The sequence below is a fragment of the Bos mutus genome, chromosome 26 (assembly GCF_027580195.1).
Source record: "Bos mutus isolate GX-2022 chromosome 26, NWIPB_WYAK_1.1, whole genome shotgun sequence".
NCBI lineage: Eukaryota > Metazoa > Chordata > Mammalia > Artiodactyla > Bovidae > Bos > Bos mutus.
Genome location: NC_091642.1, coordinates 33,403,047 through 33,421,378, shown reverse-complemented (window position 1 = coordinate 33,421,378; position 18,332 = coordinate 33,403,047). Strand labels below are relative to the sequence as shown.

General features: G+C 35.1%; 1 protein-coding gene across 21 annotated transcripts in view; it reads left to right on the top strand.

The window, feature by feature from the left end:
• Positions 1 to 18,332, top strand: part of LCOR (ligand dependent nuclear receptor corepressor) — a 133,877-nt gene that overhangs the window by 75,516 nt on the left and 40,029 nt on the right. For 14 of the 21 annotated variants that reach the window (XM_070363845.1, XM_070363839.1, XM_070363846.1 and 11 more), the window contains 3 exons: positions 10,603 to 10,735; positions 15,126 to 15,413; positions 18,189 to 18,282. The exons of 1 other annotated variant lie outside the window; for it this stretch is intronic. In XM_070363845.1, coding sequence (XP_070219946.1) covers positions 15,176 to 15,413; positions 18,189 to 18,282 — 332 coding nt within the window. In that variant the 5' untranslated portion in view covers positions 10,603 to 10,735; positions 15,126 to 15,175. The remainder of the gene's footprint in view (positions 1 to 10,602; positions 10,736 to 15,125; positions 15,414 to 18,188; positions 18,283 to 18,332) is intronic. 6 more of the 21 variants (XM_070363847.1, XM_070363848.1, XM_070363852.1 and 3 more) reach the window with 1 other exon arrangement.

The window sequence follows — 18,332 nt, the reverse complement described above, 5'->3', positions numbered from 1 at the left end:
AAATACTTGCTAAGCTGTAATAGTTCTTTATATATCCTGTGTAAAACCTCTCATCAGTTTTTTCTCTTAAAACTCAGGATTTTATGTCCTTTTCAAGAAATGTTTGCCTAATCCATTGTCAAGCACAAGGAAATTTCATGTTTTCTTCTGAAAGTTTAGTGATGTTAACTCTTACATTTGGATTTATTATTCATTTCTGGTTAATTTTTGTATATGTTGTATGAGGTAAGTATTGAGGTGTATTGTATTCTGTAAGGTAATCCAGTTCCAGCATCATTTGTTGAAAAGACTTCCTCCCCCGCTCCAGACGGAATTATTTTGGCGTCTTTAGGTCAGTTGATAATGCACCATGTAGGCATGTTTTGAACTCTGTCCTGTGCCATTGAACTGTATGTGTGTGTCCTTACACCAGTACTACAGTATCGTTATTGCTCTATCTTTATATCTTGAAATCAAGTAGTACGAATCCCATTTATTTTCTTTTTCAAACTTGCTCTAGATCCTATATGTTTTTAACTTACCAATTCTTAAAAAAGACCTATTAAGATTTTATTAGGGTTGTGCCGAATCTGTGGATCAGTGTGGAGAGAATTAGCAGTATTAAACCTTTCAATTTATGATTATGGTTTATCTCATTTTTATGCACATCATGTGTTATTTCCCTTAGCAGTGTTTTGTAGTGTCAGTTTAGCATGAAGAAATTTATTTAGCGTTTCTAGTAGTACAGAAAGATAGTACTTTTTAGTTGTAGAGAAATGTTATAGAGTAAACCTATTTGGAAACATCTTTTAGATGTTTATTTCTTTGTCATTCCCCCAAATGTAATAAAGATAAAAATAAATTATATGGATTACATATTTTTAGATAACCAGAAGCTTAATACAGAATTTGAGGGCTTTTCTGTTGAAGAAGATCCCAGCCCATTCAGTGTATCTTTTTCCTGCTTTTGGTGATGAGTCATAAGACCACAACGTGCTGACAGCTCGCCACAGCTCCCTTAAAAGGAGTTTCCTTAAAAGGATGCTGGAAAAGTGACATAAACTGGTGAGGCTACCAGAGAACATAGCAACTGAAATTGATGACATAGTTTTCCCTGAAAGCTGTATACAAAATTAAGTTTTACATGCACATACACACACGTTGTTCATTTTCCCAACACTAGCACTTAGAAAATAAACATTTCATAATACTAAAATGTAAAATAATAAATATGTGGGAACTACATGAGTTAACAACAGAATTTTCAGTTCAGTTCAGTTGCTCAGTCGTGTCTGCTCTTTGCGACCCCATGGACTGCAGCATACCAGGCCTCCCTTTCCTTCACCATCTCCCAGAGCTTGCTCAAATTCATGTCCATCAAGTTGGTGATGCCATCCAACCATCTCATCCTCTGTCGTCCCCTTCTTTTCCTGCTTTCAATCTTCCCAGCATCAGGGTCTTTTCCAAGGAGTCAGTTCTTTGCATCAGGTGACCAAAGGATTGGAGCTTCAGTTTCAGCGTCAGTCCGTCCAGTGAATATTCAGGACTGATTTCCTTTAGGATTGACTGGTTTGATCTCCTGTAGTCCAGTAGAATTTTGAGATCCATTAAATTTTAAGATAAATGTAAAGCAGTTCCTGAGAAAGACGACTGGATATCTTTAAGGATGTTGCTTTTTCCTGAATTACTTTCTAAATATAGTGCTAATCAGATCAAAACGTCTTCTTTGGAGAACAAGTGGTAGTGGGAACAGAATTGACTGAGTAATTTTAAATGCAGTCTGATGGAATAAAGGTTGAATAGCCAGGACATTTCGGAAAATATAAGTGACAAATGGAATTTGCCTTCCCAAATACAAAGACTTACTATAAATATGTAATAGTTTTTAAAGTGTGAACTAATGATGCCTTTTTACAGGTCCTTATTAAGGAGAGAGCTTTTAAAAAACGTGACTACTCCCTACCCCAGAGTTACAGAATCGAAAGCTCTGGGAGTATGTTCTAGGCATGTATGCTTTCAAGAAGCTCGTAGTAGATTCTGGTAGGACAGAATTACCTCTGACTGTGAACCAACCAGTCTGCGTAGACTAATTCTTGAATTCTGAAGGAAGCAACTCATAGGTGATATAAATTCCAGTTCTGATGTCGTTTTATTCCTATTTAGTTCTGGGCCAAGAATTTGTTTGGTAAGGAATGATAATAAATGCAAAGAACACTGGTTTTTTTGTTTATAGTATGTCATATCATTTTATTGTTTTTGCCACACAATACATAATGTTTCCTTTTAGAATTCATGTATGAGGGAGGGGACATCACATGAATTAACTTCCTATCTCCTGACTATTGTATTAGCTTTTTCAGCTCTGTGTCATAGAAACATTTTTGTTCTCATTGGTTCATTTAATTTTGGTATGCTTAGCTACAATGAGGGAGGATGAACTACATTTTGTTTATACGTCGTTGCTGTAAATTTTTAACTTCATGGCCAGATGCACTTGAAAAAAATACATGATATTGTGCTGTATTTTTCATCTTTGGTTGTAATATGGTTAAGATTGTTTTAATTAAAACAACTATTTTGTGAAAATTATTTTAAAAGGACATATAAACTTGGAAAATAGTTATCTTAAGGGCATAAAGCAAATGGAGAATCATTTGTTCCAAAAAAAAATCTATTTAATCTTTGTAAGAACAAGAGTCTAAGACATTTGAGCTATGACCCACTCCTACTTACTTCCCTGACCTCAGTTTGAGAGAAGCTGTACTCTGAACAGGAGAGAAAAACTGTGGGCATTTTTTATTCATTCGGGATTCTTATTGCAGAAACTTTCATCCAGACAGATCAAGTAAAAGGGCCCAGGGCCCCCTTTCCTCACTCAGCCTTTATTGTGAGTGGAAGTCTACTGTAAACATAGCAGGCTAAGAATACTAGGCCTCAGTTGCTGGGCCAGGCCTCATCCAAGAAGGGCAAGTTATCTGGCACCCCCACTCACAGAGCACAGATGTCACTCTGAGAGAAGTGAGTCACTCTCCCAGCCCCCAGTTCCTGTGCAGAGTGTCAGAAAGGTTATTCCTAAGGGAGAGGGGGGCCTTAAGAATAGAGACCTCTGTAGCTCTCCTAAGAAGACTAACTTTATTTGAAACAGAGCTTGCAACAAGATGTTGAAAATTATGATCTTTGTGGCGAACAGTTAAAAGGAGGCTGGTAGTTCCTTGTGCTAATAGCAACAAGTGAAATGGCAAACAAGTTAGAAGTTTAAAGAGAGAACCAGAAAAACAGCAAGAAAGTGCCCTCCTGGGATTGGAACAGGCCTCAAAGACTGGCAACACCCTGCCCCTGCAACAAGGCTCCACTTTTCTTGGATCAGACTGAGGTGCAGTTATTCTGCAGGGTGTGGCAAAAATAGTAGGACAGTTAGTAAAGACTGTTATCTGGGTTGGGAAACCACTATAGGCAGACCAACCAGAAGCTTACAAAGGAGAGATTCAAGAAAAAAACTGCCAAAGGGAGCCAATCTAAACCCATAGTTATTCCTGGTGGACAGAGACTGCATGCTCAAGACAGCATCCTCTGAGAAGTGGTATCAGAGGCTACACACTGCTGGGGAATTAAAGATAAAGATGGACATTTTGAGAAAACAAGAAAAGGGTCAATCTATAACTATATTCTCTCCTAACAGTAGACCCCCAGAATGCATGAAGCAAAATGCTATGGAATTGAAGGGAGAAATAGACAATTCAACAGTAATAGATGGACACATTAGTAGTCCACTTTCAATAATGGATAGAGTAGGCAGAAGATCAACAAACATGGAGGACTTGAACAACACTATGAATCAACTAAATTTAGTAGATATCTACAGAACACTCCACCAAACAAGAGCAAAATACTCATTCTTCTCAAGTGCACACAAAACATTCTCTAGGAGAGACTATATGCTGGGCCATAAAAAAAAAATTTTTTTAAAGAATTGCAATTATACAAAGTATGTTTTCCAGTCACAGTGGAATGAAATTGGAAATCAGTTACAGAGTAATGTAAGGAATTCACAAATCTGTGGAAATTAAAGCACTTCTAAGTAACCAGTGGATCACAGAAGAAATCACAAAGGAGTAGAGAATAGTTTGAGATAAATAAAAGCAAAACCAAAACATACCAAAACTTATGAGATATAGCTGTCAGTACTTAGAAGGTAATTTATAGCTACGAATGCCTACGTTAAATGAAAAAGCTTTCAAATCATTATTCTAACTGTCCACTTTGGGACTAGAAAAAGAAGAGCAAATTAAACCGTAAGTAAGCAGAAATAAGGGCATGAGTAGAGCAGAAATAAATAGTAAAATAGAGAATATCGTCATAACTAAAAGTTGGTTCTATGAAAATGTCAATAGTTGAGAAAACCCTTATTTAATGCCAATCAGAGTAAAAAGAAGATTCAAATTACTAAATCACAAGTGATACAGGGGAAATCGCCACTGACCTTAGAGCAATAAAAAGGATTATAAGAGGAGTACAATTGATAATATGTATGCCAAAAGATTAGATAATTTAGATAAAATAGGTACATGCTTACAGAGACACAGACTACTAAAACTGGCACGAGAAGAAATAGAAAATCTGATCAGATATATGTTGCAGATTGAATTGTGTCCGCCTTCCTCCAAAAAAGATAATGTTGAAGTTCTAATCCCTGGTACCTGTGAGTGTTAGTTGCTCAGTCGTGTCCAACTCTTTGTGACTCCATGGAGTATATAGCCCACCAGGCTCCTCTATCCATGAAATTCTCCAGGCAGAAATACTGGAGTGGGAAGCTATTCCCTTCTCCAAGGCATCTTCCTGACCCATGGAGTGAACCTGGGTTTCCTGTATTGCAGGTGGATCCTTTACCATCTGAGCAACCAGGGAAGCCTTAACACATTTGGAAATGAGGTCTTTGCAGATGTAATGAAGTCAAGATGAAGTTTTAGTGGATTCAGTTGGGCCATAAATCCAATGACTGATATGCTTATAAAGAGAGTTGGAAAGACAGATGCACATAACATAGGGAAGAAGGCAATGTAAAGATGGAGGAAGAAATTGGAGTTATGCTGTCACAAGCCAGGAAACACCAAGGATTGCTAGAAACTAACAGAAGCTAGAAAGAGGCAAGAAAGGACTCTCTTCTTGAGCCTTCAGAAGGAGCAGGCCCTGGAGACACCTTGATTTTAGACTTCTAGACTCCAGAACTCTGAGACAAGTACTTTTCTACTGTTTTTAGGCCACCCAGTTTGTGATAGTAGTTACATTAATAATGTGTATAATTAATAATATGTGTGTTAGTCGCTCGGTCGTGTTTGAATCTTGGCAACCCCTAGCCCTCTAGGCTCTTTTGTCCGTGGGATTCTTCAGGTAAGAATACTGGAGTGGGTTGCCATTCCCTTCTCCAGGGGATCTTCCCAACCCAAGGATTGATTCCCGCATTGCAGGCAGATTCTTTACCATCTGAGCTACCAGGGAAGCCCATATTAATAGTAGCCCTAGAAAATTAGTATGACCCAGAACAAGTAGAGATTGAAATAGTGATTTTAAAATATTCAGGAAAAAAAAGCATATGGTTAGTTCACTGATAATTTCTACCAGATAGTTTTTTTAAAGAATACCAATTCTTGCAAACTTGTCTAAGATATAAAGAAGGAACATTTCTTTATTCTGTGAGGCCAGTATTATTTGAAAACCAAAACCAGGCAAAGACATCACACAAAAAGAAAACTGCAGACCAGTATCACTAGTGTGTAAAACTACACACTAGTATAATCACAAAAAATCCTTAACCAAATATTAGCAAACCAAACCTAACAATGTATAAAAACTGTTATACACCACCATTAAGTGAGATTTGTCTTAGGAATGCAAGGTTGGTATAACACCACGAAATCAATTAATTTGTAATACAGTGTGTTAATAAAATAAGTGACAGGAATCACATGGTCATCTCAGTAGATGCCTCCCAAATCCAATACCTATTCATCATAAAAATGCCCTGCAAACTGAAATAGCAGGGCACTTCATCAGCCTGACCTACAGAAATGTACAGCTAATCTTATCTGTGTTGTTGGTTAGTCACTAGGTCATATCTGACACTTTTGCAACCCTATGGACTGTAGCCTGCCAGGCTCCTCTATCCATGATTTCCCAGGCAAGAATACTGGAGTGGGTTGTTGCCATTTCCTTTCCAAGAGGATCTTCCTGATCTAGGGATTGAACCCACATCTCTTTCATTGGCAGACAAATTCTTTACAACCGAGCCACCAGGGAAGCACAGCTCACATGATACCTAATAGTAAAAGACTGAACAGTTTCCCCCTAAAATCAGGTAACCGCTTCTCTGTTTGGTGTTTTACAACAGGTTCTAGCTTTGGAAGTTAAGTGATAAAAAGAAACGAAAATTATCCCGATTATTAAAGAGGAAATAAAAGTGTGTTTGCAAATGACATGATATTATATGTAGAAAATCCTAAGGAATCTATAAAACACTATTAGACTTAATCAGAATCAGCAGAGTTGCAGAATACAGCATTTTTTTTTTAATAGCTGAATTTCTATATATTATCAGTGAACAATCTAAACATGAAATTAAGAAAATTCCATTTACAATAGCATTAAAAATAAAATATTAGAAATAAATTTTAACAAAAAGTGTAAGACTCATACACTCTAAATGATAAAATATTGTTGAAAGAAATTAAAGAAGATGATGTTCATGGATAGGAAGTCTCAATATTGTGAAGATGGCATTTCGCCCCAAATGATCTGCATGTTCCCTGTCAAGACCCTAGCTGGTTTCTTTGCAGGAATTGCCAAGTTAATGATAAATTCATATGAAGATCCAAGGCACTCTGAATAGCCAAAACGATCTTAGAACCAATTGACAGGTCTTGCACTTCCCAGTTTGAAAGCTTACTACAAAACTGTAATGATAAACATAGTGTGTACTGGCATAAGGACAGATATATAGAGATTGATGGTACAGAATTGAGATGCAGAAGTAAACTTTATTGCTGGTGATTTTTCACAAAGGAAGTTGGACCCCTTCCTTACACCATACAGAAAAATTTAGTCGAAATGGATTTTAGACCCAAAAGTAAGTCCTAAAATGGTAAAGCGACCCCATGGAGTAGCCCGCCAGGCCCCTCCATTCTATGGAGAACGTCCACGGAATTCTCCAGGCAAGAGTACTAGAGTGGGTAGCCATTCCCTTCTCCAAGGGATCTTCCCAACCCAGGGAATGAACCCGTGTCTCCCACGTTGCAGGCAGATTATTTACTGTCTGAGCCACCAGGGAAGCCCTTTTAGAAGAAAACATAGGAGTAAATCTTCACAGCCTTGGGTTAATCACTAGTTTTTTTTAGATACAATAGCAAAAGCACAAATAGCCAAAAAGAAAGAAGACAAATTGGGATTCATTAAAATTAAAAAAGTTTTGTACTGCTAAAATAGTATCAGTGAAGTGTCAGGAAGGTGCACGGATGGGAGAAAATATTTGCAAATTACGTATCTGATAATGAACTTGTATCCAGAATATCAAGAATTCTTACAGCTCAGCAATAAAAAGATAAATGTGGTGGTGGTTTAGTTGCTAAGTCACGTCCAACTCTTTGCAATCCCGTGGACTGTAACCCTCCAGGCTCCTCTGTCCATGGCATTTCCCAGGCAAGAATACTGGAGTGGGTTGCCATTTCCTTCTCCAGGGGATCTTCCTGATCCAAGGATCAAACCCACAGACCTGTGTCTTTTACATTGCAGGCAGATTCTTTACCCCTGAGCCACCAGAGAAACCCCAAAAGATAAACAGCCCAATTGAAAACCAAGCAAACTGTATGAGTATATATTTCTCTGAAGGAGATACTTGAATGGCCAGTGGGCTTCCCTGGTGCATCAGATAGTAAAGAGTCCACCTGCAGTGCCGGAGACCCAGGTTCCATCCCCGGATGGGGAACATCCCTCGGAGAGGGTGTGGCAATGCACTCCAGTATTCTTGCCTGGAGAATTCCATAGACTGAAGCCTGGTGGGAGGCTTCTGGGAGTCACATAGAGTCGGAGACGAGTAAGTGACTATCACTTTCATATTCAAGCAAACAAAAAGATGTTTAACACCGATAGTCATTAGGAAAATAAATGCAAGTCTAAATCATGAGATATCACTTGTTACGTATTAGGATGTGTGTAATCAAAAAATTACAAATATCCATGAGTATGTGGAGTGGAAACCCTCATTACTGTTAGAAATGTCAAGTGGTGCACAACTTCAGAACATGGTTTGACACTTCCTGATAGTTACCATGTGATCCAGAAATTCCACTCCTACCAAGAGAAATTAAAATATATATCCACACAAAATTTGTACACAGATATTAAAAGCAGCATTATTCATATCACAGTAGGCAAAAAGTAGAAACAACATAAAAGTTCATCAGCTGATGAATGGTTAAAATGTTTAACCTTACAGTGGAATGTTATTTGGCAGTAAAAGGAAGTAGATATTGATACCTGCTACAACTTGAATGAACCTTGAAAACATTATTCTAGGAAAAAGAAGTCAGTCACCAAAACCCAAATATTGTCTAATTGTGTGAAATTTCCAGAACAGATAAGTCTTATAGAAAATAATATAGTGGTTGACTAAGGTTGGGAAAATGGGGAGTGACTCTTACTGGATATAGGGATTCCTTTGGGGGTATAAAAATGTTCTAAAGTTAGATTATGGTGATGGTTCTGCATTTCTATGGATATACTAAAACATTGGATTTTACTTTAAATGAGTGAATTGTATGGTGTGTGAATTACAAACCATGAAACTATTTACAAAACAAAATGAATAGACATGACTGCAATTATTATGAACCAACTAAAAAGTATATTTCAGAGTACAAATTGATAAAATTTGTAAATGTTTGATTCAAGAAAGGACATGTAGCTGTTGCCTTACTGAATGCTAGATTAGTTGCTCTGTGTTGATTTAGGTAGAAAGTAGCCTGAATGCTACGTTAAACATAAAGTGTAGATAATTCTGTTCAAAGTCAACTTTACTGACTAAATATAGGGCTAAGGACACTTAAATAGTTATGCCATGTAATGTCTGATTTTTAAAAATCAATAAACAGTGAATGGCATTGAAGTGTAATAATGCAAATAAGGATTTTATCAAACTCTCTAATACCTGTTCTTGATACATTTTAAATGTTAAATTTGTATCAAAATTAGATTGTGATTCATTTCTAAAAGTTACTGTCTTAATAATTTCCTTCATCCATAGAAGAGAATGTTGGCAAAGAGAACTGTAATAAAGGTTTTTATAATGATTTGTAACACTTAAAATATTTTAAGAAATTTTAAACTAATATGGCAAACATACAGTGTCTTACGGAAAATGTTAAGGAATCATTGTTTTAGTTTGAGTGTGCAGGAGAGTTCTTCATAGTGAACTATTTGCTTACGATGTATAATGTCCTTCCAAAAAACATATTTTGAATTGGACTGTTGACACAGTTGAGTCACGGGGAAATCATGGAAAGTAGATGGCATATATCATTGGGTGTGTTTAAAATTTTTGAGGAAATCACTTGTGAATTGTAGTGTGCCTTGAACGTTTACTTCCTTTTCATTGTGCCAAGGTATGTCACATTTTCTTTTAGTATTTAGAGCACTTTAAAGTTTTTCATGATACAACTAAGTGCATGTGTTGATGCATTGCAGTGAAGTAAATTATAGGCACTTGAACTCAAAATATGTACTTTGTTTTTCTTTATACTGTTTTTCTGTCATCATAATTTACTATTTATTTATTAACTGCAAAGGTGGAAGTAAGTGCAAAGCACTGTCAGCCTAGACCAGTTCTGCCATCTGAGAGCATATTCTGAGAGTCATCTAGAATGGCATTTTGAAACTTTGATCAGGACCCACATTTTTATATTACAAACATATTCAAGCATATATATACATATATATAATGTTGAAATGTTTACCCTTAAGATAGCGAAGTATTTAACTCTTATAATACAATGCATTCAATTTTTTTTCCTAGTGCTAGTTTTGACCCATTAATTTCACAGCCCACTAACGATTTGAAAGCTACCATTTGTAAAATAGTACTCTAGGGACAGAATTATTAAGTCAAGTACTTTATTTTTGAGTTTCTGTCCTAATGGCCCTTAAAAAAATGTTTTGTGTCTGGAGAAAACCCGTTATACTGGTAGGGCGAACATGATTCTCAAATGAGATTTGGTGTTTAAGATACCTTTTCGTGTGAGTTGGGTTGTCTGTAAACTGTTGCTAAAATATAACAAGAACCGATGTATGTGAATGCTCAAAGAAATTTTCTCTTTTTTAATTATAGTTTAATTGGAGTTAACCTATAAATTTAAGCAAAATTCATACTCAAAAAACACCCCAAATAATCTTTTATATTCATTTTGCTTTTATACTTTTGTGGCGATAAATACTATCCTGACTTGAAGTTCTAAAATATTTTAATTGTATTAAACTGATTTATCTGTTATTAACATTTGTGTTTGATTTTGGATCTCTGCTTTTGATATTGAATGGGGAAGGATTTTTGTGCAAACATTTCATCAAATATTTTTGCAGGGACACTTAGTCGGTCTGGATGAGCCAGCTTCGGGAGCTGGGCAAGAAGCTCTGCTTAAACAAGAGCAAGCAAAAATCATTCGATTCGAGAGACAAGCAGAAGAGTTCCTCAATGCAGTCTTTTGTAGAAAAGGTTGGTTCCAGTGAAGAATGACATTTAGTATCTGCTTGTCTTATTTTAGTCTCCTTAATTTCAATGTCAGTTTTTAAAAGAGTTTAATTTAAACACATTTTTCTTTATTGATAGTATACTTTATAATTTTCTATATTCCTTTGGTCAAGGGTAAATTGGAATGGGTGATGCAGCCCTCTCCCTCCTTTTTGCTATGCAGTGATGGTACCGTGTAAGATTTAGTAGTTAAATAATTCTTAAAATTATTATGAATGTGTGAAAATTGTAAGGTCTTAGTAGTTCTGTATTTTGTTAGACAAATTTTCTTACCTAAGCAGTCACTGTTGGGAGTTCCTTGATAGTCTAGTGGTTAGGATTCCAGGCTTCCATTGCCGTGGCCCAGGTTCATTCCCTAGTCAGAGAACTAAGAATCCCACAAGCTCACAATATGGCCAAAAAAAAAAAAAAATGAAGTCACTATTTTAGTCACTGATAACCATAAAACTGTATAGAATTTTAATAATTCCTCATTGAAATTTCATTTGGAGGAAAAAGTTTTATCTTAAAATTAGATCTGCAAACTTTTTTTTCTCCTTGATACAGCCTTGTTTTACTAAAAATTTTAAGTACTAAAATTAAAGAAAGAAATTCTTTCTAGATGAATTTGTTTTCCTTATTTATGCCATCTCTCTAGTTCCACAATGGTGATTACTATGATAGGCTTGAAAGTTTTTTTTATTTAATCTTCAGCAGACTCAATTATTCCATTTTCTTTAATATTTCTCCATGTGCTCTGGTTTACACCTCTCATTCCTTTAAAAGTGGCCTTCTCTCTTCCAGAATTTGAGGAGTAATGTTTGTCTATACACTGGTTATAAGTCTGATAAGTGCAGATTCCAACGGGTTGGTTACATACACTTGGAGACTAGCTGAGCTTCTGTTTAATGTGATTGATATTTTCAAAAGGGAGTATGAAGTAAAGCAACATACGAAATTAAGGAGTACAGAAGGGTTTTGTTTTTCAGAGGCACTTTTTTCCCTTCTTTTTCCATCAGATCTCCAGATAAAATTAAATCTTTTACTACATCCTCACTTCCTTTAATATCCTCTAGTACCCTCTGACCTCAAGCTCCCAACCAAAGGCCTCCGTGCTCACCATTTCATTTCCATAAAATACCCTGATTCCAAAGTTGTGTTCAAAACGTTAGTTTTATGAACATTTGAGTGTTTTATTAAAGTAACTCACATTTAAAGTATAAATGACTGATAGATCAGTTGTGAGTTTATTTAACTAAATAAAATATCTTTCCAGCTTCTCTGCTGTTCCTCTCCTTTAGGAAGTGCACTGGGTCATGGGTCTAATGCTTGTAGGAAATGTCATTAACTGAAAAGAGGAACTCCTCTTCCTAATTTACATGGAGGAACCAACCACTTTTAATCCACTCTGCTTAGGGGGAGTTAGTGAGGTTAATCACAAGCAGATTCTTGAAGAGATTTCTAGCCTGCTTCTCTACTAGTCCCATCTCTTTGTTGTATAGGAATAATGTAGGTTAAAGTTCTTGTAAGTGTTTTTATCCAAAAATTAAATTTAGGGGTACATACCCTTTAGAGGAGAAATTCTTACCTTGGAATAGGTCTTAAGAGATGAGAATCCTCTGAAATTGTAGAATTGTTTGTATATTTGTCTGTATACTGGCATATGATGCTTAGAAAAAAATACTGCTTTGCAGTTGGAAGTTTCCCCTTTATGTGCTAATATTGTTACTTTTAGATTTTTTATTAATCCTCTTGGGTGTGTCTAAAGATGGGCATTAGTAGGCTTCAAATTGATATCAAAAAATGTTCCAGAGATGTAACAGGCAATTTAATCTGAGAATATTTTGTTTTTAATAAATAAGATATTTGGATTTAGTCATTTGTTTCCAGAGTATTACAAATTGTTTGAATAATTGAGTATGAACAGGTTATCTGTAGCTAGGTAGGAACATTAGTTGCAAATAAAAGTAGGTTTTTGTGGTATGGACTCTATGTAATAAATTCCAATTTAAGGATGGTACAGCTGTCATAATCATTTCTTTTCATCTGGCTTTGTCACTTGTCTCTCAAAATTTGACACTTTCCTAAAAGTTAGATTTGCATTTTAAAAACATAACAGGTGGCTATGATGTAGCATTCAGTGTTTTCTGTAGTTTTAACTTTGACCTGATACGTTGTTTTTATTTGACTCAGTTGTGCATGTTTCCCTGAGGATGGCTAGGTTTATAGATGTTGTGTTTTAAGTAAATTAAAGAATGAAATGCTTCAAGAAATTTTCAAGAGACATAGCAGGAAATGATCTTTGATCATAAACACGAACTGTTTCATGAATATAGTAGTTCTTCAACAGAGGGGCAAAATATGCTGCAGACATTTAAAGATCAAAAGTAGCTATTTATGGTTTTTATCCTAAAATCTTTGACTCTTTGCAAGTCTCTTTAATATTTATTAATCTAGTTAAACACAGAAATATCTCATAAATTCATTTTGCTTCCTGTTTGGAAGCTTTCTTTTATTTTCCAGCTTTTCAGATGATAAAAAGATACAGTAACATCTTAAAACTTAAAATTATATACATTCAGAGGATTTTATGATATGGAAAGAAAAAAAGTTAAATGACTCTCTACTTAATAAGAAATCCTAATAAGAAAACCCAGAGAAGAGAGGTTGAACAAAGCAATACATGGCTAAAATGTCATTAAACCATTTAAGGAACCCCTGTCAGTGATTGTAATAACTTCTGAACTTAATTACCTAGTTGAATACGTTTATTCTTTAACCATCTAGCATACCCATAGTCTCTTTTATAGAGAGGAAACTTAAGATTGAAAATACTTTATAGTAGAACAGAAATGTTATTATTGATAGAACAAACCTTATTAAACTCCAGAGAATTAAATATTCTGACTTTAGGATATGACTATCTTCTGATATTGAATATTGTCCTCCTTCAGGAAAAAAATTTGTTCTTGGGAGTCCTGTTTGATTTGAATGATGTGTTTGGTTTTTAGATTTTAGTGATAAATTAATAGCAATTAGTCAGTTTTTCTGACTAATCAAGGTTTCTTATAGCTCCAAAATAACTATGGGTAAAGTAACTGACCTTCTGTGGTTAATCTTTAAAAGAGTAAGGAAACTCAGGTTTTCTGAGACCCATCTTCTAAAGCCTAGGAAGTGTAGGAAGGAAGTATAAAATATGGGTGGAATGTTTTAATCAAGGGTCTATCACTAGCCATCTGTACAAAATTGAACATGCCATTTACTCTTTAGATCACATTTATCTCATTTGTTGCTTTTTTTTTTAAGAACTGTTTGTTGACTGATTTGATAGTGATCCATTCATTAGTCAACTAAATACAAATGCATACTTTATACCAAGATCAGGTGCTGAGAGTACAGGAGTAAACAAACATTATCTCTGCTTTTCTCAAACAACGTTTAATCTCCCTGATAGTGTGTTAATGACAGAGACGTGATGATAATATATTTATGCAAAATGTTTTCCCTTTTATTTTACTTTCAGGGTCCCTTCCAGTCCTGAGGGTTTTATAAGTTGGTGAATTCATATGGTCTTTATTTTAAAATTAACATTGATTAGAAATTGATAACTTAGATGTTTATTACTTCCTCTTCTACTGTGTTCAGTGGTTGGTAGAGCATAAAGAACTTATCGAAAGTAAGTTGGTCTTAAAATTTTGAGGTTTGGCATTTAAACTCCTAGCCTAGAGATTCTAGAAGTGTAGTCCCCAGGCCAGCAGCATCTAGAAACTTGTTAGAAACACCAATTCCTGAGCTTACTCTAGAACTGCTAAATCAGTAACTCTGGAGAAATGACCCAGCAATCTCTTTTTACAAACCCTCAAAGTGGTTGTGATGAGTATTAAAATGTGACATCTGTTGCCCTGGCCTATCATGAATCTTAAGTACCTCCTTTTATAATGTTGATATGCCTGCAGTCTTTAAGCAGAAAGTGTTCATTCTTCAGTAATATAGGAAGATAATGGTTGAAGGATCTAGGGGAAACCAGATGTGATCCATAGGTGGTAAAGAAGGGAGTAATTTCATTGAAAAGGGGTTTGGGGATTTCTATATCAGGTAAGTGATTCTTACCCATATGATATACTATTTGTTATCCCTTTATTTGACTTCATATTCGGGGGTGGGGGTGGTATGTAGAAATAATTTTATTAAAATTTTATTTTTAAAAATCAACTTTTATAAGCCTGCAGATTAAAAATATAGCTCTAAGAGGGAATACTATTTTTAGGATATTGCATTTTAAGAAAGAAAAATAAAATGAAATTTTGTTTGCTTGAAAGCTGTCTCTTTTTAGTACATTGTCCCACTTTAAAAGTAAATAAATCTTTGTTTACAGACAGTCCCTGGGTCTCCGACCCCAATATTCCCCTAGTGGCCCGTGAGATCATGCAGCGAATGATCCAACAATTTGCTGCTGAATATACCTCAAAAAATAGCTCTACTCAGGACCCCAGCCAGCCCAATAGCACAAAGAACCAAAGCCTGCCGAAAGCATCTCCAGTCACCACCTCTCCCACGGCTGCAACTGCTCAGAACCCTGTGCTCAGCAAACTTCTCATGGCTGACCAAGACTCACCTCTGGACCTTACTGTCAGAAAGTCTCAGTCAGAACCTAGCGAACAAGGTATGGTTTGATGTCAAGATCTCCTCTGTCCAATAGAATACTTTTAGTTTGGGGAGAAAAAATGGTATTGGCATGTAGGGCATCACTAATGTGATTTTTAAATTATTCTGGACTCTGCAGTGATAGAGAAGAAGTATAAATTGGCTACCTTACCCATCAGTAGTTCATAGTCATGATTGATGTACCACCTGGGAAAGTTAAGTGCTTATATTGTTACTTGATATTTATATGAGTATTGCATACTTTCCAAAGCATTGTCATATCCATTGTTTTTAAAATCCTTTTGAAAAATTAACTTCCCCCCCCTTCCCATCAATGTTTAGGATTAGCACCTACCTGAGAAATAAATACATCTTGTTAGGTAGGAGTTACATTCTGCATGTGAGATCATGAGGCAAAAATATATATTACTTGCATTTTTAAAAAACTCAGGGGATTAGAAATATTGAGAAGATAGTGGAAACACTTGGGTTGTTAAAATATATTCAGCATTTTATAAATACACATACATACACTGTATTATGAACTAGTTAGAATATTTTCAAAAGGTGTCTATTGGTGAGGGTGCTAATTAAGTTAAGAGATTGAGAGGGTATCAGTTTTGCAGAGCAGCTATTTCTTGAGTCTTTGAAAAGGTACTCTCTTAAGTATATTATATCTTTGTTGCTTTGTGATCTCATTTTACCTTTAATTTCACAAAGATGAAGTAATCATTTCAATTTGGCCACTATTTGAACCGCTACAAGTTATAGATTAGTGATATCTGTATTACTGAGATTTTATTGCCATAGAAGTCTCATAAAAGTGTGAATTTATTGGTGAGAAATAGATTTATTTTGAAAAGTAAGTTTAATTCATGTAGGAATCTCTTTGAAAGAACTTTATTTTGCTCATTTTAAGTAATTTATGAAGTAATGACATTTAATGGGCTGGCTTTAGTTGCTTCTTAAAGAATATTTTTTTGAATAGCTTTCCTTTGCCTTCTTTCTCTTTCTGTGAGTGAACAGCAGTCAAAATCTCTTAAGATTTCCCAGCAGGAGACCTTCTAGACCTCCTTTGGTTACCATGTTGTTTATAAAGTTATTCTTTTCCGTTTTATAGAGAATTGTTTTCTTTACCACAGATTGGTAGTTTTCATTAACAGTCTATTTGCTCTAAAGGTTGCATTTCAAACTTCGGGTTTATAATAGGAGAATGATGGCATAGAGGTTGTGTCTAAAATATTAATAATGGAGATTAACATGCAAAGATACACATTAGTCTAATTTAACTTCTTATGGCAAGTGTTATACTTGAAAGGTATGTTGTGTTGACAGCAAGAGAAATTCGAGCTAGATGATAGGATTATAGTATATCAACTTCAAATGAAACATTTCTAAAATTATTTTTCCTAACAAATTTTAATGTATTTTCAACTTAAATCACAATTTTTCAGTGATAGATTTGAAGTATGTTACCTATAATATGATTAGACTGTGAAAATAATACTGTCTTTGAAGCAGTGCATTTTCTTGTTAGGAATCTAATTGGATTAGATCTCTAATGGAATACTTGGTTCTACAAGATTTCAGTTATGTTTTTAGAAATATTAGTGGCTCTAAGAGACAACACAGTGTCCTTACTTTGTATGAGTTGAGGGCTTTTTTAGTTTATAAACTGAGTTGCATATTTATTTCTAACTACCTGAAATAGGGAGTTACAGTGTCCTCGGACAGAAGTCCCAAGAGGGTTCTGTATTGGCGTGGTCTTTAATATAACCAGATAGCAGGCCTCTCTGCCTACCAACTGAAAATCAGAGGCATTGAGTGTTCCAATTTCGAACAGAACAGCAGCTTTAAAAGTTATTCAGACTATGAGTTTTCTTTTCTAGACATGTCTACAGGGGGAAAAATGGCTTTTGGATAGAGTTAAAGTTTTCTATTTTATGTTCTAATAACATGAATTTGTGATTTTTATAGTAAAAGAAAGAAATGATTATTCCCCCAAGGCTCCCATCAGTATCAAGGCCGTGTCATTCTTCTTTCTTTCCTTAAACTTTGCCATCAATTTATAGTAGCTTATTAATTGAAAAACCTTGCCTTTGTAAATATGAGCAAGTAAATTTTGAATCTCTGCTGATTTTCCCTGAAAGTTTGAATCCAAATATACAGACTTTTGCAGATATGTCCAAATAGTAATTTGGATATATGCAAATTATAAACAGTTAACAACTGATTCATCTTACATATTATCTTATACAGTATATATGTTTACTATAACCATATAAATTTGTTTTTAAAATGAGTTTTGCATTTAAATTTTTTCTAAATCTAACTTTTATGTACCCCTGATACTTCAGGTAGCCTTAGCTCTTGAGAAATTTGGTTTTATAATTTGTATGACATTATCTCATTAATCTTATATACTTAGATCAAGGTAATTAAAAAAAATGACATCTCATAGTTCCATCACAGAGCCTCATATGATGTAAACTGCTGTTTCTAATATCTCACTGTATCTTAACATCTTTAGTGTTATGCTTTAACTTTTCTTTTGTCCTATTAATAAAATGTTTAACTCTTGGAGATGGTAGACACAACAGACTTTGATAAACTTATGTCTCTTTGGAAGAAAAAATATCCTGATTCTATTAATGAATTGGTTTTGTAACTGAAAACGTACGGCTAGTTTTATCTGTTTAGTTGAGTAAGCCTACTGCTTTGACACTTTTAGCCTATTCAGTTCACCTTGCTCCCAGTTTTTAATATTCTCAGGTGTTTCTTTGTGTCTCTGCAGACGGTGTACTTGATCTGTCCACTAAGAAAAGTCCGTGTGCTGGCAGCACTTCCCTGAGCCATTCTCCAGGCTGCTCCAGTACTCAAGGGAACGGGTAAGGGAAAATATTTGTGGCCTTCCACAGTTTTACAGGGGACAGTTTAT